A 14029-nucleotide genomic window follows, 5' to 3' on the forward strand; every position below is an offset into this window, starting at 1 on the left:
TCTGCAGACTCAGGAGAGGGTGGTGGAACGGAGGGGACTGCCACTTCCTCTGACCCCTCCAGAGCTTTCCCACAAACACAATGGACAATTTCTGCTCAAGTTAAAGCACAAGCGTCACTGACAATAGGGGCTATAGGGGCCGTGGCTACTGTAACTGATCCCTCCTGCTGGCATTTGTCTGGCACCAACATGGCAGGGCAACTAGAAGCCAAACAGCAAGTGCAGTAAAGCAAATGTCACTAAGGAACAATCACCTGACCAGCATCGGCATAAATGCTTTCCGGCAGGTACCATCTGGCTATGGAGGGGCAACTGATGCACCATAAGAAACTACTGGCACCAAAGCACCCAGAATCTGCCATTGCTCTAAGAGTCTGAGGGGGGTGTTGTTTGGTGACAGGAATAAGGAGTTACAGGGACAATAAGGCACTCAGGGGCGGGGTTACTGGAATAAGGAGTTACAGGGACAATAAGGCACTCAGGGGCGGGGTTACTGGAATAAGGAGTTACAGGGACAATAAGGCACTCAGGGGCGGGGTTACTGGAATAAGGAGTTACAGGGACAATAAGGCACTCAGGGGCGGGGTTACTGGAATAAGGAGTTACAGGGACAATAAGGCACTCAGGGGCGGGGTTACTGGAATAAGGAGTTACAGGGACAATAAGGCACTCAGGGGCGGGGTTACTGGAATAAGGAGTTACAGGGACAATAAGGCACTCAGGGGCGGGGTTACTGGAATAAGGAGTTACAGGGACAATAAGGCACTCAGGGGCGGGGTTACTGGAATAAGGAGTTACAGGGACAATAAGGCACTCAGGGGCGGGGTTACTGGAATAAGGAGTTACAGGGACAATAAGGCACTCAGGGGCGGGGTTACTGGAATAAGGAGTTACAGGGACAATAAGGCACTCAGGGGCGGGGTTACTGGAATAAGGAGTTACAGGGACAATAAGGCACTCAGGGGCGGGGTTACTGGAATAAGGAGTTACAGGGACAATAAGGCACTCAGGGGCGGGGTTACTGGAATAAGGAGTTACAGGGACAATAAGGCACTCAGGGGCGGGGTTACTGGAATAAGGAGTTACAGGGACAATAAGGCACTCAGGGGCGGGGTTACTGGAATAAGGAGTTACAGGGACAATAAGGCACTCAGGGGCGGGGTTACTGGAATAAGGAGTTACAGGGACAATAAGGCACTCAGGGGCGGGGTTACTGGAATAAGGAGTTACAGGGACAATAAGGCACTCAGGGGCGGGGTTACTGGAATAAGGAGTTACAGGGACAATAAGGCACTCAGGGGCGGGGTTACTGGAATAAGGAGTTACAGGGACAATAAGGCACTCAGGGGCGGGGTTACTGGAATAAGGAGTTACAGGGACAATAAGGCACTCAGGGGCGGGGTTACTGGAATAAGGAGTTACAGGGACAATAAGGCACTCAGGGGCGGGGTTACTGGAATAAGGAGTTACAGGGACAATAAGGCACTCAGGGGCGGGGTTACTGGAATAAGGAGTTACAGGGACAATAAGGCACTCAGGGGCGGGGTTACTGGAATAAGGAGTTACAGGGACAATAAGGCACTCAGGGGCGGGGTTACTGGAATAAGGAGTTACAGGGACAATAAGGCACTCAGGGGCGGGGTTACTGGAATAAGGAGTTACAGGGACAATAAGGCACTCAGGGGCGGGGTTACTGGAATAAGGAGTTACAGGGGCAATAAGGCACTCAGGGGCGGGGTTACTGGAATAAGGAGTTACAGGGGCAATAAGGCACTCAGGGGCGGGGTTACTGGAATAAGGAGTTACAGGGACAATAAGGCACTCAGGGGCGGGGTTACTGGAATAAGGAGTTACAGGGACAATAAGGCACTCAGGGGCGGGGTTACTGGAATAAGGAGTTACAGGGACAATAAGGCACTCAGGGGCGGGGTTACTGGAATAAGGAGTTACAGGGACAATAAGGCACTCAGGGGCGGGGTTACTGGAATAAGGAGTTACAAGGACAATAAGGCACTCAGGGGCGGGGTTACTGGAATAAGGAGTTACAGGGACAATAAAGAAAGGTTTATAGGACAATAAGATGGCAGAGGTAATGAGGCAGTACAGTTCTGCAGGCTCTGGGGAAATGTGTTTTTATTTGTAACACACAAAACAGAAAGGTCACAGAATCACAGTCAGACAGATCTCTGGTTGGCGTCATCACCCGCTGTTCCCACAATCCTGCTGCTCCCTCCAACGTCACGACATGCAAGTCCCTGACCCTCTGTTCTGTGCGAAGCCTCCAAGTCCTATCTGGAATGTAATGGGGATGCACACGGAGGAACAGAGCAAACAGAGAAAGGTACAAATCCGGAGGCAATTGGGACAAACAGAAAAGTTTGCTACTTTAACGGAGGAACCACAAGATTATTTTATTATAAAGACAAAGGGAAAAGGGTTATTTAATTTTAAAGGGGCACTTTGCAGGATTGAGCCTGTTGTATGTATGTAAGATATTTAGAATCAGATGATGAGTACAGGGAATTCTGGGTGTTATAAAGAGGGCACAGATACAGTTAGGGGTGTCCCAGATAGGCTGGGGCCTAGCACTACAGCTGAGCTTGTATCTCTGAGATAATGGTGGGAGCCTCTGTAGAACAGAGACCGGTGAGGGGTTGGTAGGAGGGTCCATCACTGCTTGCCCTTTTTCTTCTTGGGGCGGGTTCTCCTCTTTGTTTTCGATTCAATGATTTGCTGGGACTGTCTCTTTAAGGTTGCTCGTGTCACCACATCACCTTCATCTTCTCCGCTGTCCTCTTCATCTGCAGTGAGGGAGACAATGGAGGCTTACGTCATCGTAACAGGAAGCGGGATGGAAGGAAGTGACTAGTGGCTTCCAGGGTTAGATATTCTTAGCGAATTGCTAAGTAGAACTTAGAAGGTATTCTATCCTGTGCTGTGATTTGCCTACTGCCAACACCTGGAAGGGTATCTGCCCTCTGTATGCCAAGTTATACATTTCCTGCATTCTTTGAGCCCACCCTTGTGTGGAGACATTGAAGCCCTGTACAATGCATGCCACTTTAGTCAGAATATGTGCTCCTACCCACCTCCCTGTCCCCTGTCCCCTATACTAACCCTAATGGTGTCAATCACCATGCAGCTACCAACCTCCCTGTCGCCTGCACCTACCCACCTCCCTGTCCCCTTTACCAGCCATGCAGCTATCAGCCTCCCTGTCCCCTGTACCAGCCATGCAGCTATCAGCCTCCCTGTCCCCTGTACCAACCATGCAGCTATCAGCCTCCATGTCCCCTGTACCAGCCATGCAGCTATCAGCCTCCCTGTCCCCTGTACCAGCCATGCAGCTATCAGCCTCCCTGTCCCCTGTACCAGCCATGCAGCTATCAGCCTCCCTGTCCCCTGTACCAGCCATGCAGCTATCAGCCTCCCTGTCCCCTGTACCAGCCATGCAGCTATCAGCCTCCCTGTCCCCTGTACCAACCATGCAGCTATCAGCCTCCATGTCCCCTGTACCAGCCATGCAGCTATCAGCCTCCCTGTCCCCTGTACCAGCCATGCAGCTATCAGCCTCCCTGTCCCCTGTACCAGCCATGCAGCTATCAGCCTCCCTGTCCCCTGTACCAGCCATGCAGCTATCAGCCTCCCTGTCCCCTGTACCAGCCATGCAGCTATCAGCCTCCCTGTCCCCTGTACCAGCCATGCAGCTATCAGCCTCCCTGTCCCCTGTACCAGCCATGCAGCTATCAGCCTCCCTGTCCCCTGTACCAACCATGCAGCTATCAGCCTCCCTGTTCCATGTACCAGCCATGCAGCTATCAGCCTCCCTGCCCTTTGTACCAACCATGCAGCTATCAGCCTCCCTGTCCCCTGTACCAACCATGCAGCTATCAGCCTCCCTGTCCCCTGTACCAGCCATGCAGCTATCAGCCTCCCTGTCCCCTGTACCAACCATGCAGCTATCAGCCTCCCTGTTCCATGTACCAGCCATGCAGCTATCAGCCTCCCTGTCCTCTGTACCAACCATGCAGCTATCAGCCTCCCTGTCCCCTGTACCAACCATACAGCTATCGGCCTCCCTGTCCCCTGTACCAACCATGCAGCTATCAGCCTCCCTGTCCCCTGTACCAGCCATGCAGCTATCAGCCTCCCTGTCCCCTGTACCAACCATGCAGCTATCAGCCTCCCTGTTCCATGTACCAACCATGCAGCTATCAGCCTCCCTGCCCTTTGTACCAACCATGCAGCTATCAGCCTCCCTGTCCCCTGTACCAACCATGCAGCTATCAGCCTCCATGTCCCCTGTACCAGCCATGCAGCTATCAGCCTCCCTGTCCCCTGTACCAACCATGCAGCTATCAGCCTCCCTGTTCCATGTACCAACCATGCAGCTATCAGCCTCCCTGTTCCCTGTACGAACCATGCAGCTATCAGCCTCCCTGTCCCCTGTACCAACAATACAGCTATCAGCCTCCCTGTTCCATGTAACAGCCATGCAGCTATCAGCCTCCCTGTTCCCTGTACCAACCATGCAGCTATCAGCCTCCCTGTCCCCTGTACCAGTTCTGCCACTATCAGATTTCCGGTCTCTTGTACCAGCTATGTGTCAGTCTTCCAGATCCCCTATACCTGTAGCTATCAGACTTCTCACTGCCTGTTCCAATCCTACACTAATCCAACCATGCAGCAATTCCTACCCATATACCTATGCCGAACCCTCTGCCCATTTATTCTCAATTACTATCAAATCAGCCCTAAAAAGTGAAAGTAAATGTCTGTTCACCCTCTTGCACACATGGTATAACCGAATCAGTGAAAGAAACACACACATGGATATCAAGAACATTTTGTACAGACTGCTTTTTTTTTTTTTAAATTGGTTCGCTACTACCCCTCCCAGCTACCCAACCATGTGCTTTGTAATGGTTTTGTATTGCTAAAGTTAGTGCCAGGAACACTTACCTTCAAACATGTCCTGCTTGGATGGAGCTGGAAGGGAAATTCGTATGTTGTGCGCTGGCAGTTTGCCCTCAATGCTTGCCTGGAACTGAGAATATTGGGATTATAATATAGCGCATAAATGAATGCAAATCTATGCCCCTTTAGGCGCACTCCCAGCATCAAACAGTTAAGTACCAGCCATGGTACTCTCCCCCTTCATGATGCACAAAGCCATTAGAAATCACCAAAATCAATAGGAGTAATGTTCATTCCTTACCTACACATAGGGCGCATTACTCATGCAAGGTGCAAAAAACACAGGCCCAGTGGGCTGTGCGCTTCAGAACCATTACTTTCTCTTTTACTCACCTCTTCTTCATCCATTTGTTTGATAATCTGTCCCAGATCCTGCCCCTCCAGCTCTTCCAGAAGCTTCTGCAACTTCTCCTCAGTGATGCCCATTAGGTCAAGGACTTGCTCATCTGACAATGGAGAACCATCCAGAGCAGGAAAATAGACCTTTGGCTAAAATGGTGAAGAGATTAATCATAATATGGTTGTACTGTGCAGCCAAGAATGATACCCAGCTCCCCACGAGAGTCCTGGGAATCTGCTCCGAGGATGCTCTTGGGCCTAAAACTAACTTTGACTTTTAGTACAGGCTGTCTCCAGGAATTTAGCACTACCAAGGAAGCAGGCCCAGACTGCCAATCTGTGGGTTCAGGCAAATGCCAGAGGGGCTGCTGTAAGGTGCCATAGACACTCACTATTTATTGGGCCTATGGGGGGCTGTTTGGGCCTCTGTGTACTGAAAATCAGGCCCAGACTGGCAATCTGTGGGTTCAGGCAAATGCCAGAGGGGCTGCTGTAAGATGCCATAGACAGTCACTATTCATTGGGCCTATGGGGGGCTGTTTGGGCCTCTGTGTACTGAAAATCAGGCCCAGACTGGCAATCTGTGGGTTCAGGCAAATGCCAGAGGGGCTGCTGTAAGATGCCATAGACAGTCACTATTTATTGGGCCTATGGGGGGCTGTTTGGGCCTCTGTGTACTGAAAATCAGGCCCAGACTGGCAATCTGTGGGTTCAGGCAAATGCCAGAGGGGCTGCTCTAAGGTGCCATAGACACTCACTATTTATCGGGCTGGTTTGGGCCTAACTGAACTTAAAATACCAGGTCCTATTTTAAATCCCAGTCCAGGTCTGCAAGGAGGCTAACCAGCCTCCGATTTGGAAAACTTTAAAAAAATTCATAGGTTGTGAAAAAAATTGTCAGTAGTCCACAGCTGTAAGGTCATGTGAGTCTAAAAGGTTCTGACTCTGGCTAAAGAGTTTGGGTCCTGGAATATGCAAAGAGTGCCGAGAATTCTGGAATAAACCGGGAGCTCAATGCATCCCTAAAAATTTCCCCTGGCACCAGTCAGCCATTCCACTTTCTGTTGGCCGCTTTCCCAGGCTGTTCAGGAAAACCTGCAGCTCTCAGCAATGTACACTGTAGGATGGCAGCCAATCAGCACTGAATACATTTCCTGTATTGCATCAACCTAGTACTCACCACCTTGATGTGCTTGACTTTGCTTGCTAGATGTTCCACTCCAGCTTTGGTCTCATTCAGAATTTTGGACATTTGTTCTAGTTCCTCTTTGGTTTTCTCACACCTTTTCTCTTCTTTCTGGAGGTGACTCTGCAGCTCTTCCAGATCCTGCTGCCCTCTATTATGGAACAAAGTAAATGATGAGAGATATTATGTGGCTCTAGGCATTACAGTTAGGGTGAAGACACACGGAGCTAATTAGTAGCAGCTACTTGTCACGGCTACTAAATGCTGGAAAATCCCCTGCCATAGACAATACTGAGAATTGCCTCTGCTAAAACACACAAAGAGACAATTATCAGTAAATTATCAGCATTGTCTTTTTTTGTAGCCTTGACAAGTAGCTGCTACTGGTAGCTCTGTGTGTCTTCACCCTTAAGGTGGCCATACACATAGGCCTTATATTAACAACAGACCCCAGTCAGCCACTCCAGACCAATTCAGCAGCCATACACGTAGCAATAACGATCGTTCCTACCCTCCACTGACGTTCAGGGCTGAATTGTCAGATATGGAGGTAAAAACAATAGAAATTCTACCTCCACCTGCCAATTCAGTCCTGAAAATTTTGCTTGGGCGCCTTCAATGGTGCAATCTGGGCAATCACAGGGGTGGGCATATTGGGAACAGGTCCGCTCCATTGGTGACCTTGTGCTCTTTACATGTATGGCCAGCACATATGGCTAAATATAGAACATAGTTCCCTCTGTTCAGGATGATGGCCCAAACAAGCATTAAGTGAGATGGTTCTACAGCTCTGCTAGCAAACCTTTCTGCAGATGCAATGATGTGACTGAGGATTTCCATGACCACATAAGACCACTCTCAGTGGTCACAAGGAAACATATATACCTGGACAATTTGGCTTCCCCAGAGTACTTCTGGTTACGGAATTCCTCCTCCAGTTTCTCCTTCTGCTCTTTCAGCCTCACCAGTGTCCTTTCATTCTCAATCTTTAGTTCCTCCAAGTGTTTGCTAGTTTCTCCCTGGGCTATGAAGCGCCTCACAATCTCCTGCAGGGTTATAGGGGGAACATGGGGTGAAACCTCGGTAGTGCTGCAAGACACGTGTCCCAACCAGGCATTCAGCCTCCAGGGCACTCTATTGTATGTCACATGGCTAATGTCCCAGGATTGCTTTGATCTCAATGAGAAACGTGAGAGCACTGTGGTATATACCACGTATTACTGACAGCCCCCTCACCTGAGTATCTGTCACGCCAGTGGCTTCCTTTATCCTCTGAAAGGCTTCCTGGAAGGTGCGTATCACCTTTTCTTCATCTTCTCCACTTGGCGTCTGTTGAGTGTCCACTGTAGCATCGTCTCCAGGCAAGGCCACTCGCTGAGCCTATAAAAGCATCACAATTTCACATTTCATCAGAACAGCCAGGATCCAAAATGGATAACAGAGAGTAACATGATGACAGGGCCATGCCTATGGTCTCATTTATCAACAAGTGGAAAGGAGCAAAACCAAAACGTGCATGGCACTATGATTTCTGCCCACTATGCACAGTCACCTCCAAGTGGTGCTTAGAATAGTGCAAGAGTTGTGCTTTTCTCTCTCCCTGATAAATTTCACATGGAAAAGAGTTGGGTGTTCCTGGCATGTCCTACCTTGACATTATTCAGCATGCACCAAGCAGCATTGCTGGGGGTGGGGGCGAAAGGCACAAGAGAACCCTTTACTTAATGCCTCAACTTGAACCAATGTAGCAATAGTCAGCTGTCCTCCAGCCAAAAAGTCCCACAATGCTTTGTATGCTTCTTCACATTAATCAGTTGGCTTCTGCTACATTGTTTCAGGAGTCAGACAGATACTGCATTAATAGCAATCACATTTAGAAACTGGCGCTTGCCCTCAGAGTAGCACACAAGTGCCCACACTCCCACATGCCTTCCATGCTTAGTGCAACTTGCACCCAGATGAACAGTATTCACTAACCTGGGAGATTCTTTGTGTCTCTGGGTTTGGGCACAGAGATTGGCAGAGTCATTATGAGGGAGAGATATGGGGTAAAGCTCTTTGGGTGGGGTAGGGAATCAAAACCTTACCCTTCTTTCCACGCGCTCAGCATGAATACGTCTCTCTTCCGCTTGCTTTTTGTAATTCTGAAGGGTGCGCTCTCTTTCCCTTCTTTCTCTTGTAACTTCTTCTTCCTGCTGCTGAAGGTCAGTCTGTCAACCAGAAGGTAAAAGAGCATACCATAAATACCCAGCGCTCAATGCACACGAACTATAGTAACTATACTATATAGTAGGGATGCTTCGAATCATGGATTCGTTTTGGGATTTGGCCAAGATTTTGCCTTTTTCAGCAGGATTCCGCCGAATCCATGCTCCTGGCCAAACCAAACCCGAATTCTAAAAAGCATCTGATTTTTTTGTCACGTAAACATGGAAGTTTTTGCCGCACAACCTTTAACCCTTCCATGATCTAATTAGCATTCAGATTCAGTTCAATATTCGGCTGAATCTTTTACCAAGGATTCGGGGTTCGGCCGAATCCGAAAAAAGTGGATTTGGTGCATCCCTACTATATAGGGATATTTCTAGAAGTAAAGGACTCCCTGTCCCTCGTACCCGCGCCTCATCCCGTGCTTGCACAGCATCTCTGTTCATCTTCTGAAGCTCCTTCAGCTCACTTCTCTGCTTTATGATCTCAGCCTCTATGAGATCCAGCTGAGTCTGAAATGTCAGGCTTTCCTCCTGCAGAGATAGAAAGAGAGCATTGAGAGAAGGGACTCCTGTTCTGTGGAGCTTACACTCTAATACAGTGATCCCCAACCAGTGGCTCGAGGGCAACATGTTGCTCACCAACCCCTCTGATGTTGCTCCCAGTGGCATGAAAGCAGGTGCCTATTTTTGAATTTCTGACTTGAAGACAAGGTTTGGAGGCATAAAGACCATATATACTGTCCAGCAAAGCCTCCTGTAGGCTGCCAGTCATCACTGGGATACCAAATAACCAATCACAGCCCTTATTGATCATCCCCTAGGAATTTTTTTCCTGCTTGTGTTGCTCACAGGTAAAAAAGGTTGTGGACCCCTGCTCTAAAACATAGGGGGAAACAGATAAAATACAGTGTGAGGGGAATCCTATCCTATTCCATACACAAAGGCAGAACCATAGAGTGACAATGACTAAACCCAGTGACCAGAAGTGGAAAGAAGTGGCAGCATGAAGCAGTGGCCAAGCTCTAGAGACTCCTGTTACCTGCATGTGCTCTCTTAGCTTTTGATAGACGCTGAAAATGTGTTCTGCCTCCTGGTTCTTCAGCTGCGCCTTTTCCAGTCGGTTTTCCAAGAGACGCATGGCCTGCTGAACAAAGGGCAGGAGAGACTTACTGAGGGGAAACCATATAGCTGACTAGAGGTAAAGAGAAACCCAAAGCCTGTTAGAAAGCTAGCACCAGTTGATTCGGCAATCGAAAATCACAAATGGTTCTGCAAAGCAAAGGAGGTTCAGACAAAGATATAATAATTAACCTGTTCTGGTACTTCCTCTTTGTCTGCAGCTTCATCCTGTGGATGAAATAAGTAAACTGTGAACAAAATAATTTTCAGATGAAACCTGGAGTCTGTAGGCCTCATTTACTAACAGCAGCCATTGTGCAAAATGCAAAAAAGTTGCTGCAATCAGCCATGGTTTTAAGTTGGCACACTCATTGTTTTTCAGAATCCCAGCACCTTTGCATGGGTTAAAAGTTTCAAGCTATGCATCAGTACTACCTCCTGCTGTAAAGCGCAATGGCATCCATACAGCCCCCACATGGACCTGCCATAGTTGTATGTGTAAGCTATAGCACAAACTATATAAATAACTAGAATTAAATGAAAGCTTTGCTGCATCTATTCACCTGCTCATCCTGTGAGGGTCCCTCCTCTGCCACCATCTTGCCCTGCATTTCTAGTTCCCTCTGCTTGTACTCGGTCTGCAGCTCTTCCAAATGTTTCCTCTTCCTCTCTGCCTGGTGGTGCAGGGCATTCAGGCGCTTCATCTTATCACACAACTTCTGATCCATGAGCTCAATGGCAGCCTGAGCAATGGCAAAACATAAAATAACACATTAGGAAATGATACATGGAATAGTAGAACCACAATAGTCAAAAAGCCTTCTTGCTGGACATCCCTCCTTTTCAGAAGAACAGCAACCCCAGGGTCTATATCTGTTGCTGGTAATGTGAGGTAGGGACTGCTCATTAAAGCTTGCTCCAGAAACTGCCATAGGAAGTGATTTTCAAGTCATTGCATTGTGGGGCTAAAGGATGTTTTGCCCATTGTAGCTTTACCTGAAATAACTGAAGTGGTTAAATTCCTTAGTGCGTCAGATCACTAATGTAACACCAGATAATAAAATCGCATTCATGTATTTATCCATAACACTGGCAAAAAATATCTGCATCAGTAGAAACATTGGGTAACAGTTACCCTGTATCGTATTAGGGGTACCCATGGCACAAATAAACACTCACCCCAAATCCCCCCTAACTGGCCTTCAGGCTGGGCCCCCTTAGCTCATAACAAGGTTACAGATATATAGAAACATTGGGGTAACAGTCACCCTGCTATCGTTCCAGGGGTACCCAGGGCACAAATAAGCACTCACCCCAAATCCCCCCCTAACTGGCCTTCAGGCTGGGCCCCCTTAGCCCATAACAAGGTTACAGATATATAGAAACATTGGGGTAACAGTCACCCTGCTATAGTTCCAGGGGAACCCAGGGCACAAACAAGCACTCACCCCAAATATTACTGTTGGTCACTGTTACAAAAAAGATATAATATTCTAAGGTCTAAAGCTTTTAAGATGCCGGGAGTTGTAGTATAACAGCTGGAGCACTGCATAAGGAAATATCTGCATCTGACATGGAGTAAACCTTTAGTAAGCAGAATTTACATCACACAGGCCATTCAATTCAGCGTGTGCTGATGACTCTCCAGATTTCTTTGCTCGTTGCTCACTTACAATTACCCACCTGCCCACTCTTGTTTTTCATGGCGGCTTTTTCCGAAGCATGTCTCTGAAATGCCTCCTTTATCACTTTCTCATCACCCTGAGCGATAAAGAAGGATACAAGTTACTCAGATATTATAGTGTATTAGGTCTAAATTGCAGGGCAAAAAAAATCTCAGTTACTAGGAAATCTCAATGTTCCACTGCAATTGTTAGGTTTAGGGCTGGATAGTAGAAGGTTAAAGGGCAAGAATCCTCTCTTATGCTATTTCTTCAATATGGTACAGATTTGTTCCCGGCAATTACAATAGCAGGTAAGGGGATTCTGGCCAATCGTTATACTTGCTGCACAGCCTGGGCACATCTCAGTAAAGAAGAGACAGTACAGGAGTGAGGAGAAGTATATACCGCGAGCATGTCCGCCAGTTTCTTGTGCAGCTTCTTGTTTTCTTGTCGCAGGCTCTGAATTCTATCTTCATTTTTCTCGATATCCGACTGCGACCTCTCCACATAAGCCTTGTGGTCCCCATCTGTAAACACAGGATTCAACAGTACAGTATATGAGATACACAGACACACTCTTCCCAGCCACCTTTCAGTTTACCTAATAAGAACTGTAGCTTACAGCAACCAATCAGCACTTAGGTGTTCTCTAAGAACTGAAATCAAATATCTGATTGGCTGCTAAGAATTACTGAACTAGGAAAAACCTTCTCGATCTCACAGTTTTTACAGACAAGGAAATGCAGGTTGTGATGTATTAAAGTGTTCTCTCTGCTTCCCTTTGCTGGCTTTCCATTTCCATTTTAAAAGTGAACAAGAAAAGTTTGCAGTATATATGCGTTAACAATATGCAGCCTTTTTAATATAATAATATGGTTTGGAACAGTTCCCTAAGCCCCGCCCCCTGTTCCCCTGCTGAGACTACTTTGAGACTCAAAAAAAATGTAACAGTAGTCGACTGCCCTCAGCCTGCCTTCAGCCTGCATCCTGCAAATCCCACAATCCCCTGCACACGTGATCACAGTGCAATGCATTGTGGGTTATGTAGTTCCTGTATGCTGTCTGTAAGTTGTAGGGAAGTTGTTACAATTTGTTACAACTTGATAAAGGGCATCACATTGCCCGAAACATGTTGTGTATTTTGGTCTGAAATAAATGGCGTTTTAGCAGAATTCTGCTTTATGGTGCTTTCCTCTATATTTGGATTGTATTGAAGGGCTCAGCGGTGTGCCTTGCGAGGATGGATGCATCAAGCCTGAGTAAGAGGCTGTGCGGTTGAATACCTATTTGTTTATTTGTAACATCAATGTTTCAGTCCCTCCTCCCCTGCCAGGATTTCAAATGATGAAAAAGAAGAATTGTTTTGCAGCTGGACTTCAGCATATAAAAATGGTATTTATTTATACTTTTTGAAGGAACAGATTACAGAGACAGGTATATATAAATATATAGGGGTTTCTGTGTTGTGTGGGGCTCTTGAACAAATGTTGGTTGGGAATCTGGAGCCCTCATTTAATGACCCTTTTCTGTTGTAGGAAGAAATGTTATTATGGATACCCAACCTAAATAGAATTGGGACCCATTACTGTTCTGTGACTAGAGACACAAATGATGCTTACTCAACATTCCTCTTTGAACAATGATATGACTCGGTGGCTAATTACAGTGCTCAGTGATTGGTGGCATTAATGAGCACTCTTAAAATGGATCTGCGACGGCTATTTGGCCAGCCAGCCATGTAGCTAAACTGTACATTATAACCAATGAACTTACCCAGGAGTTGGAGTTTCTTGTGCAGCTCAGAGATCTGCTCATGTATGGGTGGTTTAACTGCATCCAGGGTGACTGTGGTTGGCATGGCTGCCCGTCGGAGATGGCTGGAAGCAAGATGTCTCAATTCAGATATTTATGTTTTCCATTAACTCTTCCCCACCCACACAATTCAAGTCTCCCTTGATGGGTTCCCACTGCTTAGCAAGACCAGGGGCAAATCTTTCCTATACCCCCTTATCAATTCTGTGGCATAAATAGAAGAGGTATGCGAGTTGCCCTTTAGTACCATAGTAACAGCCTGGAAAGTCTGACGTGCTGCCAAACTACAACTCCCATTACATTACATTACATTAACATTTATTTATAAAGCGCCAACATATTCCGCAGCGCTGTAAAATATAACTGCTGAGCCCTGAGTTTGCTAAGTTTTTGTATGCCTTGTCATAATTTATATTATTTCCTGAACACAATGAAAATATTTTACTTTTACCCACCGTGATACTGAAGCGCTATCTCTTTCCTCACTGTGGCTTATAGCGGCGTTCAGTTCCCTTGGCTACTAAGCAACGGTCTCCATGGTATCGGCATACAAGCCTTCTCATTGGCTGATTCGCCTATTCCACCTGCACCGTAGTACCAGTGAGACGTCCTCCATCTTGGTTCACCCAATGAAGGCACCTCCTTTAGTTTATAGCCTTGTAGTTACAACACAAATGAAGTCGCAATAATACAGGCTAGGCAACGCCCACTCCCAGTAGACA

The 14029-nt window shown here is 47.2% G+C and overlaps 1 protein-coding gene across 4 annotated transcripts; it reads right to left on the bottom strand.

The window, feature by feature from the left end:
- Nucleotides 1-2116: 2116 nt before the first annotated feature.
- ccdc151 (coiled-coil domain containing 151) lies at nucleotides 2117-13924 on the bottom strand. Of its 4 annotated transcripts, none has more exons than XM_002939113.5 (15): nucleotides 13763-13924; nucleotides 13269-13372; nucleotides 11901-12022; nucleotides 11515-11592; nucleotides 10395-10574; nucleotides 10024-10059; nucleotides 9752-9853; nucleotides 9118-9243; nucleotides 8590-8712; nucleotides 7739-7882; nucleotides 7388-7548; nucleotides 6497-6653; nucleotides 5311-5466; nucleotides 4963-5047; nucleotides 2117-2801 (listed from the first exon to the last, which is right to left on the bottom strand). In XM_002939113.5, exons 2-15 carry the CDS (start codon nucleotides 13351-13353, stop codon nucleotides 2671-2673), a joined length of 1686 nt encoding a protein of 561 aa, XP_002939159.2. In that variant the 5' UTR covers nucleotides 13354-13372; nucleotides 13763-13924; the 3' UTR covers nucleotides 2117-2670. The 4 variants fall into 4 exon arrangements, with proteins under 4 accessions (XP_002939159.2, XP_004918954.1, XP_004918956.1 ...); XM_004918897.4 differs by having other exon boundaries at nucleotides 9752-9856; nucleotides 13763-13922; XM_004918899.4 differs by lacking the exon at nucleotides 10024-10059 and having other exon boundaries at nucleotides 13763-13923.
- Between the last annotated feature and the right edge of the window lie 105 nt (nucleotides 13925-14029).

Source organism: Xenopus tropicalis, chromosome 3, assembly GCF_000004195.4.
Source record: "Xenopus tropicalis strain Nigerian chromosome 3, UCB_Xtro_10.0, whole genome shotgun sequence".
In the NCBI taxonomy this organism is placed as follows: domain Eukaryota; kingdom Metazoa; phylum Chordata; class Amphibia; order Anura; family Pipidae; genus Xenopus; species Xenopus tropicalis.